Source organism: Synchiropus splendidus, chromosome 6 (genome assembly GCF_027744825.2).
Source record: "Synchiropus splendidus isolate RoL2022-P1 chromosome 6, RoL_Sspl_1.0, whole genome shotgun sequence".
NCBI lineage: Eukaryota > Metazoa > Chordata > Actinopteri > Syngnathiformes > Callionymidae > Synchiropus > Synchiropus splendidus.
The window spans coordinates 18,973,565-18,994,516 of NC_071339.1; the positions used below are offsets into that span (position 1 = coordinate 18,973,565).

The following is a 20,952-nucleotide window of genomic DNA, read 5'->3' on the forward strand; positions in this document are numbered from 1 at the left end:
GTGAAAATACAAGTGATAGGCATGACACTACATAAGCAGAAGTGGAAAGAGAAAGTCAAGCCTAAAGGGGAAGATAACAGAGATATAAGAGCGAATCCTCCAGACAGGGGATGTAAACGCAAAGACATAACTCTGACAAGTAAACATGAATTCTGCTCCCAGCTCTTCATGGACCTTCTACGCTCACTGGCGTCACTGGTAGTTAAGCTTTGTTAGCTGCTAAATGACCTCAGTGGCCTTGAACAGGAAAGTGTAATTGGAGTCGCTATGTTTTTAATGAGAACAATGCATCAAGATGGATGAGTGTGAATAAGCAAAATCACTCAACTAAGACAGCTGACACTGTTCATCTGTGCTCTTGCAAACAGCAACTTCGACAATAGACAAACAACTGCCAAATATTATAATGAGTAGAGCACTGAGACGGCGATGATTTCATTTCACGTGACCTAGGAAAAAGGAGCATATGATCCAAACATTAAAGCAACCTCTATGACTCATGTTGGCCAGCAGCAAAATAAGTGAATTCCCAAACTGGGAAGTGAACCAGGAAGCACAGGAAGTGTCACTGGCCCTGAAGTGAAATGAAATTTTCATTTTCCAATGAAAATGGAATTTCAGGATTGCTTTTTTTTTTGCAGATGAAGTTTGGTGCATGAGATGCATCACAGGAAAAATGCAAAAGTTCCTTCTCCAAAAAAGTTTGTTTCAATAAGTTTTTCCCAGACATTTTCCAAACAGACATCTAAACTGACAAAAACATGCAGAGGTAGTCATAAAAACAGAAATTAAAATCTAGACCACAAAAGTTAAAAAAGTTAAAATAAATAAATAAAATACAACGCTGTTTCAGTGACAGCTCTTCGACATCAATATGACAGTGCTTTAGACTGTAAAACTAACTTGCATTTGAAGCCTCGTGAATTTGAGGTTTTATAATAATTTACAATATGCAAATTGTTACAGCGAGGCTCATTGGTGTAATGAATTATAAACAAGAAATTGTGAATCATAAAGGTCTGAGGTTTGCTGTCCAAAAGATTGCACAATCTACAACCATACCTTTGTTCCTCTCTCATCCAAACACATTTCCTTCCATCCTCCCTCAAGATTATAGCAAGAGAGTGTGACAGCTAAAATAAAGGCTGACTCAGACAGTAGAGACAAAAGCAGCACAGGTGATGCTAGTCTACGACACAAAAGGATCATGTCATCTGCATATTCTGTTCCACACAGGTTGAGCTCGCGCAGCATGCCACTGCCTTTTTTCCCCTGAAATGGATTTTCCCCTTAATTTCGCCGGCTCCCCTGAGCGTTTTCAACTCCACTGTGCCATTAGTCATGCATTTTTATTTCATCACAGCTGCACAGTAATCTCAAACTATGCCAGTCAATCTTTTCCTGCTCCATCTTACACCAGTTCAATGAGGTTTCGCGCCAGCTTTGAAGGCTGCACCAAAAAAACGAGAGCCGGAGGCCAAAAGCAGACAGGGAGATGCAGACTCCCCGTCTGCTTTTGAAGCGTGAGGGACAGGGTTTGAATTCCAAGGTACTGTTTCATCTCCATTGCAATTGTAGTATGATTGAGAGAAAACAGATTAAAGAAGTGTATAAATAGATTTCTCATCGGATGATTCACTTTTGTTTCCTGCTTGACTGTTTCACAGTGTGAGACTGCATTTTGTTGCATGTGTCTTTACTGTTATGTTCTAGATGTGTATTTTCATTTTTTTTGTGACTGTCTCTGTATATTTTTGTGGGTTTTTCTGTCTGCTCGCAAAATGTCTTGTCAAAATTTGGGGGGAAGAAGCTGAATTTTTGAAAGGGCTTTTTGCATGACATCAAGGTCTTTCCAGAACTACACTATAAAACATTGAATTGAACTTTCATCTGCCGCCAGCGGCAAAACGTTATCATCCATTCAACAATCTCTTACCACCGTTAGAAACACAAATACATTCAATCTGTGTATTTGGCTTTATCAGTAATTTTGTGATGATTTTTACTGTGTTACAGCTGTTAGCATGATCGCTAAGCTAACCACATAGATTAATGCTAATCTGTAAACATTAAGAAGGACTCTATACTTTCTTTGTGTCAAATGTTTCTGCAGAACTTGAAGAGTTCCAGTTATGTTCAATTCCTATTTCTTTACCTCACACAACAGTTTGTAGCTCAGCTAAATTGCTAAGTCATAGGACAACACACAACACATTTTATGCGTTGATACATTTCAGATTCAACATACTTTTAGTGTGACAAATAATGTTTTTTACAATAAAGGATATGCTTTTTTTTATCAAGCAATGTTGCTTATGGTCAAAAATATCAAAGTAATGGCAGTTTTTACTCAAACAGAAAGTCATTTTCTTGAAATAGCAGAGCACAAGAGTTCAATCTCACCGCTGACAATCTGTTTGGCACAAGTGTTGTAGACCTGTTCCTGGCTCGTGTTCGTTGGAAACACCTGGTCGAACACGTACGACTTCCCCTGTGAAGCACAACAAGTATAGCGGATTAGAAGAATGGACAACTTTGAGATTAGCTTCAGCACTGACAACCCCCCCGTGGCTCGCCGTCGTGTTTGTTGGGCGAGGTTTGTGAAGCAGAGAGCCGAGGTTGTTAGAGTGCAGCAGACTGTGTACATCAAGTTTATCGCTAAAACCATATTTCCGCCATTAAGACCGCACATATCCTCTGCACACGACACACGCTTTGCGGGCGAATCTGTGATTCAAATGATGAAACACAAAAGCACAGATCACATAACAAGGCCCATCTGTCGACTTTGAGCGGTGTGTTTCGGTGAGAACGTCAAACTTTATTGGCGTGCGTGTGGATGTTTTGAGAGCGCACGGAGCAGAAATAAGCCCTCGGCAAAAGGCTGTCTGACCCCGTGAGACGCGAGGAAAGAGATCGCATCTGAGGTGGAGCCATTAGAGCCAGTGTTCAAGGACTCGCAGACTTGTGATGGAGCAGAGAAGAGGAATGGAGTGAGGGATGGAAGCGAAGGAGTGGAAACAAAGGAGCCAACCAAGATGACCCGAGAGGTCTTTGGCCAAAAATGTCTTATGTGTACAAGCAGCTGAGCAGCCCGCTTGTAAACACCTGTGTACGGAATGAACTGCATTTCTAATTTATAAAACCTTCTCGGTGTGAAGCGGTAAAACTGAGAGTCGCTGTGCTGTGAAGTAATGAGTGTATAACTAGGAGTCCCGCAGTTTAAGACAAATAGTGGATTGTAAAACTACACAATTGATGCTGAACTTAACAGAATTAAAAGTTACTTGGTACCAGTGACTGGGTTTTTTTTTTGTAGGGCTTACAAATCACACATTAACAGGCTTTGGACCCAGGAGGGTGTATGACAAGGCATTGGGAAGAAAAGAGGTCGACGAAAGACACTTACGACACTGGGGGTTTTAGCCACATCAACAGTGTCTGACAGAGAATTGTTTTCATTGAACAACGGACCACTGACTGCTGAGCCATCATCTTTCTTGTTGTCTTGTTGTAAAGTAGTCACTTAAAAACAACAGGTGTGAAGAGGCTCAGGTGAAAGGGATTCGTCTAGCGAAAAGCATCACATACACACTTTATTTATTTTTTTGTTAATAAAACCCTTAATAAAAAAAGTCATATCGGAGACATGTTGCATTTTTTTGTAAATACAAAGTCGAACATCAAACAAACTGAATCCACTGAGCTTTGACAGACAAAACCTGTCTATCTCCCTTGGTTTTTCAGGAGTCTTGCCAGCACGTCAGTTACCCCATGATCCTTTACATGAATGTGCCTGGTACAAGTGACATCACCAAGACTGCAGCTCAGAGTAGTCAGTGGTCTTATTTTTAAGACTAAATTTCTCCTAACTTCAAACACATCGTTTAATACTACAATAGTTAAACCTCAAGGAAGCTAACAAGTACTACAAGTAACTCATTCTACCAATTCATGGAGGCAAGTAAAGTCACACCATTTTTGAGCGATGACAGAAAGAAGTTATGGCTGTTGACTGACTTGATTCACTCAGTGAGAGACAGCCAGGCTGACTGATGCTAAGAGGAGCCGGCAGACCTGGGTAAAAGGTGTAGCCATGTCCTGGATGTAGACTGGAAGCATGTTTGGTAAATATTGTGCTCCTCATTGTGTGCAGGTATTGTAAGTCTCTGAAGGGGTCGGAGGAGGTGTAGCGTGAGAGAATGTGAGCAGGTTGAAGACCAGTCGCGCTGCTGCATTCTGAATGAACAGCAGACATCGGATGGCAGGAAGAAACCAGCAGGGAGAGAGCTGCAGTTGTTTACAGATGACAGGTGCAGAGACCAGAACCTGGGCTGCCTTCTGGGTGGGATGGGGATGCACCCTACTGATGTAGTACATGGTAAATCTGCAGGCTCACATTGTGACACCAGTGTTGTCCTCTATCTCCAGTGCACTAAATTGAGGCAAGGCTTTAACATCAACAGTGGTGAGGTTTGAGGTTTCTGACACTGCAAGCACTTGGACCGTAACAATGTTACAGTGAGACAACTGGCCTAGGGATGTCTCAGAATTGAGTTCACGAAGGTGCTGCGGACCCACAAGTCAACTGGAGTGAAGCATGAATGATGACAATTTCATTCTGCCAGGGGAATTTAATGTTGATGGAACAACAGATACAGTGCTACTTTCTGAAACACCTGAAGGGTTTTAAACCGAGGGCAGGCAGGAGAACGAATTACCGTAGACAGGATACGACACAGCTGTCGCTCACATCTAAGTAGTGCTATGTAAAAGACTTACATAAATGGCTGCGAGACAGTTTTGCCAAGTTTTACCTTCTACCTCGCTCTCCGATTATTTTTTTTATCGAGCAGCTGTGAGACAGTGTCAGGAAAAAAAATCTTCTAAACCAAGACTATATATCATGTTGAAGCTGTTGTGCACAGTAATACCGCATATTACAGTACTACATAGTACTGTATGCTATACAGGATAGTATAGTATAGTATAGTACAATATAATGCAGAGAACTATAGTACAGTACAGTATATACAGTTTACACTGTTCTATACAATAGTATTGTCGAGCATAGCATTGTATAGCAAAATATATCATAATATAAATGACAGACTGTCAGCACAGCGCTGAATAAATTCACAGATTTTAGCACAGTGTAGTATAGTTTGCACAGCGCAGTAGAGTACAGTACAGTGCTGTATTGTACTACTACAGTACAGTATGCATAGTATAGCATAGTATAGTGCAGTGAAGAAAAATTGAGCACAATACTGCATAGTATAGTGTATTGTGATATGTTGCAGTGTATTGTAGTACAGTATGGCATTTGTTATAGAACTATATACAATAGGACATTGACATTAGTATAGGTAAATACTGCACTAATATAGTAGAGTGTACCATAGCATAGTATTGTTGTGCAGTTTAGTACAGTATAGTATAGTATAGTATAGCAAAATCTATCATAATATAAATGACAGACTGTCACAGCACAGCGCTGAATAAATTCACAGATTTTAGCACAGTGTAGTATAGTTTGCACAGCGCAGTAGAGTGCAGTACAGTGCTGTATTGTACTACTACAGTACAGTATGCATAGTATAGCATAGTATAGTGCAGTGAAGAAATGTTGAGCACAATACTGCATTGTATAGTATAGTGTGATATGTTGCAGTGTATTGTAGTACAGTAGGGCATTTCTTATAGCATTGTATAGAACATTGACAGTAGTATAGGTCAATACAGTGCTAATATAGTAGAGTGGACTATAGCATAGTATCGTGCAGTTTAGTACATTGTACCAGTATAGTATAGTATAGTATAGCATAGTATAGTATAGTATAGTATAGTATAGAAGTAGTACAGGTGTTTAGGAGACAAAGTCAGAGAGGCTAGACTGAGATGGTTTGGACGTGTACAGAGGAGAGAGAGCCAGTACATTGGTAGGGAGATGTTGAGGTTGGAAGTGCCAGGCAGAAGGTGGAGAGGAAGGCCAAAGAGGAGATTGATGGAGGTGGTGAAGGAAGGAGGACATGAGGTTTGTAGGTTTGAGAGAAGAGGAAGCAGAGGACAGGGGGAGATGGAGGAAGATGATCCGCTGTGGCCACCCCTGAAGGGAGAAGCTGAAATTATAAAGTAATACAGCAAAGCAGAATAAAGCATAGTGCAGTACAGAATAAAAGTAGAATAAAAGAATATCATGAAGCATAGTAAAGACTAGTATGTGCAGTGCAGTATATTATGGTATGGTATAGCTAAGTGTAATGCTGAGCAATGCAGTATAGTATAGTGCAGTATAGTTTAGTATAGTACAATACAGTGCAGTACAGTACAGTAGCGCACAGTACTTATATAGCACACTCTGGGCAGAAGTCTCAGTTAGCGTGTACTTCATGTGTGCTGTGCAGAACAGTGTTCAGGGAACTGAACCATGGAGTGCTACCATTTGTCATGCTATGCTGCCGCAGCCTCATCTGGACAAAACTATTTTTCTTTTCTCATTTATGGCATGTATGTCTCCTTGTATTACTACATCTATACCCTAGAAAGTGAAGCATTATTATTATTATTATTATTATTATTATTATTATTATTATGTACATGGTCACTGACAAATCAGCCACACCAATAATCCCACACAGCATGTGCTGCACATTAGCCAGGCAGCTTTTAGATCATTTCAATGGCATAAGCTTCTCAAAATCCCAAATCTCACACCCATTTAATGGTCTCTGTTCTATATATAACTGCACTGATGCAAGCTCATCAAACTGGCAGCACAAATTATGTTTTTTACCTACAGCTATATTTTGGTTCTCATTAGAGCAGGGCGCCACATTGCTTTATTTTTAGCATCCATCACGCGTGTCCCAGGGATGTCTCTACAGGGATGTCACTCAGAAGTTTCAGAGAATAAGAAATGTGACAGCAGGATCAAAATCCATCAAAATCCATCATACGACGTTTTTTTTTCTTTGGAAAATCTACACATTAGTCATTTCCTTTTACACTCTACTGATGCTAATGGCTGCAAACTACATCGGTAAGATCAAACACTCCTGACATGACATTAAAACACATTAAAATACATAGTTTACCTGAAAATGCAGTGAAAGCTGCAGAGGTTTTTTTTAAACTTCAGAGTGAAATCATTGTCATCATCACCTGTTCTGCATCAAAGCACCATCATTTCTCTTCTGAGATGTTTGCGACGTCCTTGGACTAGTCTTATGACTCGCTACAGAAGGAGACATTGCTGACTGTCATGCAGTGGACATAACGTTAGACTTTTGCTTCATATTTGCTTCAGAATTAGACAACACCTTAACCTTTGACCTTAAAGGCTTCATTTCATACACATGAGGCAGAGCACCATTTTAGCCAGCACTGGGTAAACTCACCAGTTTGCCTTCACTCTCCCTCCAAGAGAGTGTTACAGTATTTGAATCAAAAGTAAAGCACTTGTGTTTTACACTTGCTCTAAAAAGAAAAGATAACTAACCACCTCAACTAGCTTCACATGAATACACAAAACCATCACATTCCGTCAACAGAAAGCAAAACAAACACAGCTCCCCCAGGCTCACGATGTTGTTCAGTTCCAGAATTTCCCTCCATTTTAATTCATTACACTGTGTTGATTCCCCACTATAGATTCTCCCACGCAGCTCCAGTTTTGTTGGTCAGATATTATAAGACAGCAAAATCACCATCAGGATAATGAGTATTATTTTGAGAGCGCTGCATCGAGTTGAGATTACACGAGCCTTACAGCCGCCCACACACTGGCCAGAGATTTTTTGTTACACTTATAATCTGTGCACCATCGACTCTCTGCCGAATCATAATGCAGGAGGGAAGATTTAAGACCCGAGAGCAATCTATCTGAAGAAGATGAGCGTTTGCGTCGGCAGACTAACAATGTCCAAGATTGCAAACACACTTGTTAAAGTGAACTTGATGTGCACATGAAGTGAGCTGAAAATTTCCACTACCTGTTTCGAAAATCTGTGTCAAACTGAAGGTCTGTGGGCCAAATCTGGGCCGCCAAGTTATTTAATGTGGACCACGAGACAGTTGACTTAAATCCTGAGCAGAAGTTCAATGTTGTTGTACTGACCTAGTGCTGTCATGTTCTGCGTTTTTTTCCTCGTGCTTTTATTTTGTTATTGCCTGTTCATTTCCGTTTCCTTCTTTGTTTCCTCTTTGTTTCCAGCTTCCCGAGCGACACGGCTGGGATTTATTTGCGAATCAACCTCACATGGATTTCAACACCTCGATCCCAGCTCGTGTTGCCAGATGGTTGCTTCACGTCCTCACGGTAAAACTCCTTCGATCCTCGCTTCTCTCGTTTCCCTTGCTTGACGTCTTTTCTCGGCCGCCTCTTTAGTTACTCTCGTTCCTCCACCTTGGTTTATTTCTTGCTGCTGTTGGGGGTATGAGTGTTTTGATTAGACTACCTTTTTCTATTTATATTTCTATTTTAGAGTTTTTTGAACATTGTTTTTGTCTGTAACAGAAAAGACAAAGTGCAAAATTTGCCTGAAATAAAAAATTATGTGGTTGTTACAGTTTATTCTAGCATGGCAAATAACGGCATGTACCCTAAGGTCACATGTGCCCCCCGGGCATCACTCCACGCCCCACCAGGGGGCCAGCCCACTATTTGAGTAGGTTTAAGCTATGAGCTGCAGACAACAATACAGAAAATTTCATTCATTTTAGACGCATTTTTGACCTATTGTACTACAATATAATTATATAATTAGTTATCCACACCTTTATGTAGACGATTCTATTTATTTTATGTACATATTTTAAGTGGCGGCGCCTCATGACACTGCTAGTTAGCGATGTGGCCCCACTGGAAATTGAGTTGCCCACCCGAGACTTCAACAGTGTTTGAAAGAGACAGTAATTCCACTCTGAGTCTCTCCTGAATGGCCGAGCACCTCACCCCATCTCTGAAGAGAAGGAACTTATTGTAACTGCAACTCGTTGGGGAGGTAGTTCGACCAGTGACTCTGGAGTGCTGCCGTTTGGCTCAGCTCCTCCGCAAGGACAGACACTCCTTCCTCCTTCCATCACTAGCAAACAAGACCCTGGGAGGCTCACTCCCAACGGGGATGTTTTTCCAAAATCGATACAGCAGCAGCAGCCCTCCAGCTTCCTCCCCTGTGTCGCAGTACCAGACATGTATCTGATTGAAAGGATTTGCCGCCATATTATTACAGAACAGTTTGAGCTGATTACACTGGAGGCTTAAGCCGCTGACCCAAAGGGAGAAATCCTCATCATTTGATGGGTTTACAGATTGCTGGAGAGTGATGCTGAGGTCAGAAAATGGAATTTGTTTCACTCCAAAGAGAAGACAACAACAACACTACAGATGAAATCGTCCATGAAAAACAACATTTGTTGACTTGACTTGGATCGTGTCTGTGGTGGAGGATGGCTGAAGTGTTGGAAGCCAAAAGGAATGTCTGGGCTTTGACAAATGTGACGTAGTTATGGTCCCAAAGATCTGCACAAGCAATCTCCCCATCACGGCTGATTGGGTTTGTCTATTTTCCCAATGAGCCCTTCATAATGGAGCACAGCAGACGCGCGCAGGACACAGCTTAATAACAATGCAGGGAATACAGAAAGGCATTAGGGTCGGGGGCTTCTCGGGTGGAATCAAATGAGGCTGTTACGTAAGCGAGATGAGAAAATGTCCGTTGCCAGGAAAGTGTTCGGCTGGTTGTGAAACATCGTCTGCTTTTAGATGCAAAGATGTGATGAATAAATTCAAACTCTAAATCACGCCAAACATCATTTGAAGCTACACTGTCGAACATCACTTAAAATATGCAGCAGAAAGATCATCGATCTTTAAAACTTGGTCAGTCAAAATACTGTTTTGCAAGTTTATGATGATGACGATGGTGACATTGAAGCTCTGGATCTTTTACATCTTGCTTAGACAGATGGTCACATGTGTAAACCTCACCCAAGACCACGTCCAAGACCCAGACCAGACTATATCCAGAACACAGTAGTCTTATTTCAGTCAGTATTTGCTGCCTCTGGGTCATTCAGTGGATGTTAGCATTCAGTAAGTGGGTTTTCAAATGAACTGAATGAAATTCAGAACCCACCACTTCCAGGACTTACGTTCAGTAATGTTTCATTTTAAACCATATTATCAATTTGTACAGACATAGTTGTTTATTACTATATATATATATATATATATATATATATATATATATATATATATATATATATATATATATATATAATTTGTCATTTGCATAACTGTTAGGTGGTTCCATTATTATTATTAAAATGCGTTCACCGACACTTGAGACCATCAGTGTGCTGCTTTGGATAACTGCACTGATTCAGATTTCCCTCATTATTTTTCCCTAGGTTAAAGTCATTCAGACACTGCTGAAGTCCAGATGATGTCTCACAGCAATCATCAGTCCAGCCTCCAGTTCCACTGTCCCTGTCGGAAATGCGTATTGAAATGATGAAGTCATAAATCAAAATTCAATGGATGTTGTCTGCCAAACATGTCCAGCCTGCAATTTGCTGCTTTCTGCCAGAAGATAAAGAGGCGGTGGGTCACAGGCAGCGGGAGAGGGGGAATCACAAACCGCAGCGATCAACAGAAACTGCTGCGGGAATAATGGACGGGAGGTTTGGAGGACAGGGATAGTGAGAGAAGAAAAAGGTCTGCTAGTGAATAAACACAAAAAAGAAACCTGAAATCGAGAGGTAAGACAACAACAGACACAACAGTGAGGAGAAGTATGATCAACAAAGCAAGGGAAAAACAATGGGATGAATGAGATTAAAAACAACAAAAAAAGAGAAAGCTGCAACAGAAATGAAAAGTGCGAAAGGAAGCATTGATACCTTGACAATAGGACCTTCATGTAATAATGCTGCAGCCGTGATTGATCGACTTTTGAGCCTGTATGACGGTGGTAACAGAAAGCCACACAACCAAAGGATCAATTGATCCACTTCAGGGACTGGGGGTGGGGGCAGCAGTCAAACAGAGCAAGACTTTCCTCCCCCCAAAGAGCAACTGTGCCTGTTCTGGAAGAAGACCTCAGCATTTCCAAGGACAACCAGATGCCATGTTCTCTCCTTCGCGGTCTGGGTCTTGCCTCAGCCTCTTCAGCTCTTGAGGAGGAGCAGCACTCCTGAAAGACCAAGTTTCTTAACCTATGTGTAAACAAGAGACCAAACAGGCAGTGAGGCTCAGTTGTGTCAGGGCGGTCTTTCACTTTCACAGAAGAGGAGTGGTCAGGTTCCTCTCCATTATACCAGGTTCAAAGCAAGGTTTACATACTCTTGCACAGTGAAATGAGAATCAATTCTAAAATGAGCCTTAATACTCCATATGGAAGAGGAAACACAGAGGAGAGCATGCATGAAAAGTGACTGACAATTTATTCAAAATCAATAACCTCCATGCTGTTGGAAATTCAGGGTAACTCATGAACAAAACCTTCCTCTTTGAGCAAAAACTCTTTTCTGCCTGGACAGGACATCCCATTTTTATATTACAAGGTTCTCCCTGGGATTTTTTTCTCAGCAGAGGGGTCTCCCCATAACCCACTGCCCTGCTTTACAGTTCTCCCTAAGGGGGGGCGATGGAGTAGTGTCACCACACTTGACATCATATCGACAACAGAAAACTCCTCTGACGATGGGAATATCTCAGTGCACAGGATCAAAACTCTCAACATAGGGGGGCCTTATTTTTCTACCAAACCCTGCAGTAAGTCAGAGAACTTGGGTTAATGGAGTGAACAAGACTACATCATCGGCAAAAACAATCATAATCCTTTCAAAATTCAGTCCATTCAAAATGTCAAAAACCTCCTTTCAGTTGATAGAAAAACTCCCAGGATCCTTTACAGATCATACAAAGGGGGTGTTGTTTTGACTATTTGACTATTGGCTCAATCCATCGCTTTTGCTCCCTTGAAATGAGCTTGACAGGAGGAAGAAGTGTGACTCCCCTGTTGTTGGCGCACAGACTCCTGGCCCATTCGCACAGCGCACATAAATCATACGCTGTTTAAGTCAAAGGAGCACATTAGGAAATTAGCCAGGAGGCGATGCATGCCCTTTTTAAAGTTCTTGCTCTTGAAAGAGACAGCAGTGTTTTGAACTCAACCATCGGAAACAAAGCGTAGAGAGTAAACCATGGCTGAGTCCCATTTCCATCAAGTATTGAGGCCTTGCTATTCAACAGTATATTAGATAATAACTCATGAAATGTAATGTGAATAGCTGTCACGGATGTTATTTATATTTCTGTAAAATAATAACAATATGATGATGCCGTGATGTAGTGAGAATATTTTCACACATGAAATAAGTCAGTTTTTTAGTAGCACCAAGAGAGTCAAGCACCAGTTGCAGGTTTAAATAGCACATGCTTGACCCAGTAATTTCTTTCCTTAGGATGAATCGCCTATCGTTTCGTTTTTCTGAAGACAAAAAAGCAGCTCCTGTCTAACGCCGGTCCGAGACAGGCATAAGCACTGCAGTGCTGCACATGCAGGAGGTAATATTCTCTACTATATATAATAATATATCCGCCCACATCCACACAGTGGCGGATCATTGCGAGACACAGAAAATTAATAGGTAGTATAAGGATGTTAGGTCCACATCCCTCCAGGGAAATCCATTTGTTGCCTTATTTATTAAAGCAGGTTATGCTCTGCCTTCAACATTATTCTTCATTCTTAACTATGCACTATAACCACAGCAGCTGGATTTAGCTCCATCATTGAAGTGCTATTGTAATTTGATGGATACATTTTAATTCTACCTACTAAATGTGGATACTTTGTGTTGACATGGCATCTATTGCTGTTGGATTTTTAAGATGGATGGACTGATAGATAGATAGATAGATAGATAGATAGATAGATAGATAGACAGACAGACAGACAGATAGATAGATGACAGATAGACAGACAGACAGATAGATGGATAGACAGACAGACAGACAGATAGATAGATGACAGATAGACAGACAGACAGATAGATGGATAGATAGATAGATAGATAGATAGATAGATAGATAGATAGATAGATAGATAGACAGACAGACAGATAGATAGATGACAGATAGACAGACAGACAGATAGATGGATAGATAGATAGATAGATAGATAGATAGATAGATAGACAGACAGACAGATAGATAGATAGACTTGCAGAAACCCTCTTGGCCCCTGACATGAGCCAAAACTGGCCCACTGTCTCATGGCTGTTTCATTGGTTTCACATATCAAATCCTCCCTCTCTTTCATCCCACATAATGTTTGACTGGCAAGGCGGCGTGAGATAGTAGATAAGCGAGGGTTCCCGTCTCTTTTCGTAGCTTGACAATGGGCCAAGAAAGCCGCTTAAGACTTGGCTGTTTGTTTAGTTCTGATGCTCTTTATGTGGATGTGCGTCTATTTCGGAGTCAAGTCGCAGCGTAATCGACACACCCACAAGTACACGTACGAGCAGAGTGGTACTGACAGTCGCGGAGTCACAGCTGCCAAACTTTGGTCCATCCAACTCATCAGAGTTAGAAACACACACAAGCACAATCAAATTCACACACACACACACGTAGCTCCACTTGCGCAATATTACTGAACATTACCATTTCCTAATGCACTTCGCGGCACCGCGGAGTTGACTGGCACCAAGCCTGGAGGGAGCAGCTCCAGTGACGATACAAATTGGTTAAGATAAACGCTGACATACAACAGTGACTGCGAGGAGGGTTCCCTGCAGCCATTTTGTCTCCATCAGGGAAATTTGTGTCTCTGCTTGATTTCATCATTTATCACATAGCAACACGGCTTTGTTAACAAAGATGCAGATGATCGGATTTTTAAAAAGAAGAGGACCATTTAGATCCCCATCAAAGCGTCTGCATAATTCATCCGCACCAGGGAGGGAAGTTTTTCAGAGTTTTTGGTTTGCGTACTGTCAGAGTGAAAAATCGGATCTACATCATTTGCAACAAAGCGGCTTCAGAAGAACATCCACATCCAGCTGAGGGCTGGTGGGAGACACTGGATCACAGGAACTCAAGTCGAGTTACACAGAAGGAAGGCATTTGGTTGATGTATTCCAAAAAGGAAAGTACAGCATTGGGAGGAGCAACGCTCGGCTTTTTGCGTCTTCTGTAGCTGCCTGTGAAGACAGAGTCTGTTGTGACAAACGCCCCATTCTCTGTCAGTTGAAATGCCTCGATTCTAAATATTCATGGTTGTATTTTCTGAGTCAGACTTTCACTTCTACTGCAAACATGCATTTTGTTCAATTGTCATTTACGTAATGTAGCAGCACGCTCTATCTGTGCCTGATTTACATTTGAAGTCAATGTACAGTCCCGACGTGGTGCGACAAACTGTCACGCTGCAATATGGGCGCGGACGTTGCGACACCATGCACCTGCCTGCAATTCTGCCTCGCCGATCAGCTATGCTGACTTTCCTACAATTCTACACCCGCCCCCAGACTAGCTCAGTCTGAGCTACTTTTTCAGCTGGGGAAGTGGCTTCAGTGGCTCAAAACCAGCGGCTAGTCAGGTGCAACAAGTGTCACCGAGTCATGGTTGGGGGAAGGTACCGTCAAGCTCGACATACAAACAACCGGTAAGTTGAATTTTGCGCCCAGTGCTGATACAGAAGTCAGCTTTCCATATTGCATGGCGATACAAAGACACAGCTAATTTTCTGTCAGGTGACAAGGCTTTCCAAAAGAAAACATGATGCCTAAATAAAAGTGGCGAACATTTAAAGTTGAACTTTGATGGATGGAGTACGTCACTCCTGCTCAGGAGAGGAAGAGAAGTGGACTCAGCGAATCATGGAGGATTTTTTGTCTTTATGGTTCCTCATCAACATAAGCAGCAGTGACCGTCTCCTCTCTGCCTGGTGTTACGTCCAGTCCATAGAGGCCACCAAGCTATCGACACAGGAAGAAAGGAAAACAAACTGAACCTTGATAAAGTAAAGACTTGTCAGACGTAAATTGAGATCGGCGACCTGAGCCCGGAGCACAAAACCAGCACGCCGTCTGACAGCCGGGGAGGCCGGCGTTTAGCTGCCTCAAAGGGAATCTTTGATGTCAAGGAAATACCCGAGTCCCAAAAGGCCAGGCAGCCACTATACATGCATTTCATGACTCAGGCGGTATGTAAGTGGCTGCGGTCAAAACTAATTCACAGAGGACAGGGTATTACACCTGACAGCAGCTTTGTCTCAGCACCTCAGAAACTAACAGAAGAAAGCCAAACACGTTCAGCGTGTAACACGGTGGGGTCTCGGCTCTCAGGTTTACCTTCGCAGACAGCTAGAATTTGAGTGAAAATAAGCACTTCACACTGAGGGCCACACTGGCTCTGAAGTCGTCCTTGAACAACTTCTTTAAAGCCCTTTTCTTTGCTCTTTCTGATTTCACTCGGGATACTTTTGAGATACACACAGGAAGGACAGAACACTGGTCAGTTCTGAGATTCAAATCACGGCAGTGGAAGTATGGAAATTAAAAAACAGCAAGGTTGGGGCGACAAGGAACTGTGACCTTTTGCTTTTTATCTATTTAGAACTGAGGCAGGATTATGCAGGAATAGAATGGTGACTATCTACCTCAGGACCGAAGAGGGACAAAAGATATCTATACTGTGGGACTACTCCATAGTTATGTCAGTAAAGTGCAGGTTATAATGCCTCATTCTAATTCCACTAGAAGCTTGGTCAGCTAAGTTATCCACTGTCTTGATCTAGTGTTGTAAGGTGTGTTGAGAGTTTATTTGCCCCGAAAATTGTAAATGTTTAAAATGTTCAATATTCATGGCCAAACCCTGATGTATATGGGGAGAGCAGACCACTCCCGACTTGTTCTGGAATGGAATGATGGCACTAAAAATCTTTTCATCCTGACAAGGAAACCTTGCTCCCGTTTGCCACAATATTCACCTCTTCCATGCCTTCAGGAGTCTGTTACTGTTACTTTAATTCCCTGAGCAGTTAGTGAGCATTTAGTTGGAATTTTATTTTCTAGATTTTTCGATGAAAAAACACCTGAGACTACCACGGTCCCCGACTACATAGATGCTGGGAAAGAATCATGTGTGGTGTGCTGAGATCTTCACACACAAACCAGACTTGAAAATCATCCCAGCTTTTTTCATCTGCATGTGTGGGGTCTCTGACAGGTAAAATATATCTTAAGAGTTGGAAAATCCTTTTGTGTACACCTCATTTAAGCATGCTAACAGCTGATATATTTTTTTTCCAACGTAATTTCCTCAGTTCAGTTTCCACAGTAGCCCTTTGCTCAGCGACTGGTGTGCTCACACAAATGAGCATTTTAAATAAAAGTCAACTTAAAGCGGAGAGTTCTGTAGTTCACTTGAGTGTCAGGAGACTGGATTTAATATTTATGCACATGGAAAAAGAAGCACTCAGCAGGAACCGATGAACTGATAAAGAGATGAAGACTTTCACTGAAGGTAGAAAGAACTTAATACTGTTTGGGTCACGTCTATCTTTGTTTAAAAAATGCTCAAAATATGGCAGAGGTGCAGTTATCTAAAATACATGGCTCCATTCCTAGCTGGGATGACAACATTACTCAGCCGATTTCTTCGAATCACCTCGGGGTGAAAAGTCATTTCTGCGGCGTGTATACAAAACACTGTTCCACCAGTCGCTCCCCAGCACCAAGGGTTTAGGATCATAGATTAAAAAAAGTAGAACACAGAACCCGCCTCCGGCCATTTTGGCCCATATCCGGGGACGTGGCTGCCTGAAGATATTTTTTAAACACAAACCTAAGACTCATCTTTTGCCCGGCTTTTATTTAAACACCATTTTTTTCTATATTAATTTTACACTTATTTCTATCAAACCTCTGACAAACATTTTTTGCTGTTTGTGCGGGGCCCTGTAGCGTGGCTAGCTCATATCTCGCACCTTGCTTGCTTTACTTCCTCCATACTTTAGGATTCATTTCATTTTAACCTTTCATTTAAACTGTAAAGCACAGGCCTGCTATACAAGGGGGGACGTAAACAAGTATGGCCGACCACAGCTCCATCTCTCGCAACGCTACGTCTGACACTACATCCTGACCCTGTGTAACAAGCTACTGAACAACACACATTTACACACACAAGCATTCCCCACCTTCACCTCTGAGACTCCGCTCATCCAAACCTCTGTCAGTCTCCACCCTTGTGAGAAGCACCCTAACAAAACAGCAAGCGCTCACTACATGCAGCAACCCTGGAAACTACTAAGGGAACATCGTGATAATTTTGATAACTTCCGGGTCCCGCACTCCTCAGCGGTCATGGTCTTTCAACTCAGTTTCAGACCCTCAATTTTTTTTTCTTGGACTCAATCTCTCTGTACTGCATGCTGTGGTCCCGACTCGCTCCCGGATTAAGTGGTCTACAATACAACACTACACTGCTTGAGGTCATAGCCATTTCTGGGTTTCACCTTGTTGTTGCACATGCTGTAAACTGCGTTGTATTTAAAAAGAGTAAATGATACTCTTTACATATGCACAACTTCCCCATGGTTAGCGCCTTGATTTTTTGGTATCTGTCACTAATATATTATTTCCAGATGTGAGTGACTCAACTTGTTTTGTGTTACATTAAGGGGAAACTAGCAAACTAAAATCTTCACCTTCACCTTCTTCTGCCGCTTATCCAGGGTCGAAAGAAGCCCAAACTTCGCGATCCGCACAAACCTCCTCCAGCTCTTCCCGGGGGATCCCGAGGCGTTCCCAGACCAGACCGGAGACATCATCTCTCCAGCGAGTCCTGGGTCTTCCCCGGGGTCTCCTCCCGGTAGGACATGCCCGGAACACCTCCCCATGGAGGCGTCCAGGGGGCATCCGGATCAGATGCCCGAGCCACCTCAGCTGGTTCCTCTCAATGTGCGACCGCATCACTGCTGCCACTGCACCAACCCGTCTATCAATCTCACGCTCCCCTTCTTCCTCACTCGAGAACAAGACCCTGAGATACTTAAACTCCACCACTTGGGGCAAGAACTCTCCACCGACCCGGAGAGAGCAAACCACCGTATTCCGGTCGAGAACCATGGCCTCAGACTTGGAGGTGCTGATCCTTGGAGGTGCCGCTTCACACTCGGCTGCAAACCACAAATTTCCATTCTATCCTTTCGGTTCTATTGAATTGCGCCAGCAGTCACCCACATATATAAAATCATCCCAGTCCTTATCAAAAGAGCTACATTAAGAAAAATTGAGCTTCAGAACCAGTTGTGGGCAAGCTTTTTCTCCACCTACTCTTCGCTTTAGAACATGACCAACCTAACTCACCACTTCTGTTACACCTAGTTTTATCTTGACAGTGTCATAAGCAGCTGTTAACGGTTCCATTGATACATAAAGGTCACGGCTTAATGGAACGATTCTTTGCACATCATCTGCAAAAGGAAGATATCTGCGTCCATTTAGCCGGAAAATCTTGCTGTCATCACTGCCCCCGGTGTTCAGGCCGCAGACATTCAGGGGGAAGAATCCAGTGGACGTCCAAACACATGTGGAACAGGTGAAATGTTTTATGAATAGCTCGTGCTTATAGCTCAATTCAGCCCTGACACAGAAGCCATTCAGTGATGGCGTGGAAAGCTGACACGTCCCAGCAGCGCAACATTTGGCGTCAACATTCAATAGCTGCTCCTGCTCCCGATTAAAAGTCAGACTTAAATTGACTAAAGATCAAAACACAATTCACCTTCACGTGCCAGCGAGCTCGAGTGAGTCGTATTAATGACCACATGTGGCAGAGGATGAATAATAAATCAGAACATAAAAGGCCTACGATGGGAGAAGCCGAAGGCGGCGCAACTCTCTATTAATGTGCCTGCGCTGACGGCAACGGAATCTGGCGAAGATCAACAACAAGCTCGGGTTTGACTAATTCCGCAGAAGATAACGACGGCGCCTTGCAGGGAAGCCATTTGCATAATAAAAAGCCTCCAGACAAAAAACGCATACTATAACCAGTTTACATAAAGTGGAATTAATCATTAACTGAGAGTAAAAAAAAAAAAAAAATCTTCCAGGAATCTCAGATCAGAAGCATAAGGAGGGACTTTCAAAAAGTCTATTAGCATGTGTTTATGAGAATTTGAATTATCCGCACAGCTATTTCAATTAGAACCCTGAAAAGCTATTTCAATCGATGCACAGTGATTCATCACCCAAGTCCATCCCAAAGAGTAGTGGCCTCTGATTAAGCATTTAGGGAGGAGACATTTCTGTAGCGGGCAAGCGGAGCTGCCTGGTAAGTGATGACTTTATTTTCCCTCTTGCACCCAGCAGGCAGTCCAGGAGCCCTTTTTAAAGCGTGTCCAAGGGCTGTCCAAATGTATTTGATGTCTTGTCAACTCGCTGTTGCCCCTTCCCTTCCACAGTCTGCAGCTTCATCTAGCTGTGTTGGATATGTAAATCGCACTGGTTTCATTTTCCCTTGAAACCGATGTGATTGATTTTTATTTTTTAGAAATTGACTTGGTTTTTTTTTTTTCGAAAGACTCATTTTATTCTCTTATCTCTATAATATCTTTGATTTTCTGAGTTGAAAGCGCAATGTGGCAGACTTTGTGGTGAATGAGTGAATAGGACAGGATGAACGTCCTCTACACATCGCACTGACAGCCTTGCTATGTACCTCATCATCCTGTCGGAAGCCACAAAAATGTTCTGTAATGAAGAGGATATCGAGAATGTTGACCAAGTACCAGGACCTGTGAGGCACCGTTGAAGTTGACAGCACCTAACCTGAGACTATGATCAAAGAATACAGACACATAAATCTATTTATTTTCATTTCTCATTGCAAAAGAAACTGTCTTTTTTTTTTCTTTTTTTTTTCAAATCCGAAACTGAAACATTACTATTGAAATAAAGTACTGTATATTCCTGACAATAGAGTGCACTGGAATATTAGCCGCACCCACCAAATTTAAGAAGGATACTTCTTGTTCACATGTTAGCCGCAGGAGCGGTTGTGCCATAGAGAGGTCAATGGTGCACCCATCTTAAAAATGCATGAGGATCAAATGAGCCTCAGGCCCCAATGCAGCACAAACTTTCAGTACCTCCATGGACGTCCATTACGCTCAGATATTTCAAGTCCAACTATACCAAGTCCAACTCTTTGTGACACAAACGACTATAAAAACAGCTTCATATTTTTGGAAAAACACGTTTTCACCTTGTGCCCAAACAGCCAGTGCTGCCTTCAAGTGCAATCTACTGCCAAGCCAAGTACTTTATATTCTTCCCTGGTTTAAACTCCCGGAGTGGCACTTTCTTCTCGACTCCAGCTGCTACTACCTGTTATTAATGCTGAAGAGAACTCATCAGCTTCACAGTCCATGAAAAGTGAACGCCAGATTTAATGTGATTTTGAGAACCAATAAACTTTACCCAAATATTTTCACCTCCACCAAGGACATGATGTTTTTGTTCACATTTATCAGTCTGTCAGTCAGCAGTATATATTTAAAACTTCTGACTGTCTCCATCTGAATTTAAGAGGGTTTTGAAGGACTTGTTATTCACTTGTATGACATCAACTGTTGCTGCTGCACTAGGAGAGAAAACATACAAATGAATCACCAAAATGAATCCACATTCATGAGTATTCCTTGATGAAATGTGTTCAAGCCATGCAGTTTAGAGGTTGTAGTATTAGTTACCTGGATGTAACTCCAGTTCTATGAGTACATGCAGAGCCCTCTAATGGACTACGCTACAGTTCAAGTAGAACAAGCCAACAAAGGTAACTGGAATTGTCAACTCTATTACACGGCAAGTACTCTTCAATGACATGAATAAAAAAATAATAGTTACTGAACGTAACTTCAGTTCTAT

At 42.2% G+C, this 20,952-nt stretch overlaps 1 protein-coding gene across 4 annotated transcripts in view; it reads right to left on the minus strand.

Annotated features, from left to right (window-relative positions):
- The window catches only part of kif5ab (kinesin family member 5A, b), a 104,184-nt gene that overhangs the window by 70,095 nt on the left and 13,137 nt on the right, over nucleotides 1–20,952 (minus strand). For all 4 annotated transcript variants that reach the window (XR_008414781.1, XM_053867126.1, XM_053867125.1 and 1 more), the window contains one exon: nucleotides 2,404–2,491. Coding sequence is in view for 3 of the 4 variants with exons in the window: in XM_053867126.1 (XP_053723101.1) it covers nucleotides 2,404–2,491 (88 nt within the window). In the remaining variant the exon portion in view is untranslated. The remainder of the gene's footprint in view (nucleotides 1–2,403; nucleotides 2,492–20,952) is intronic.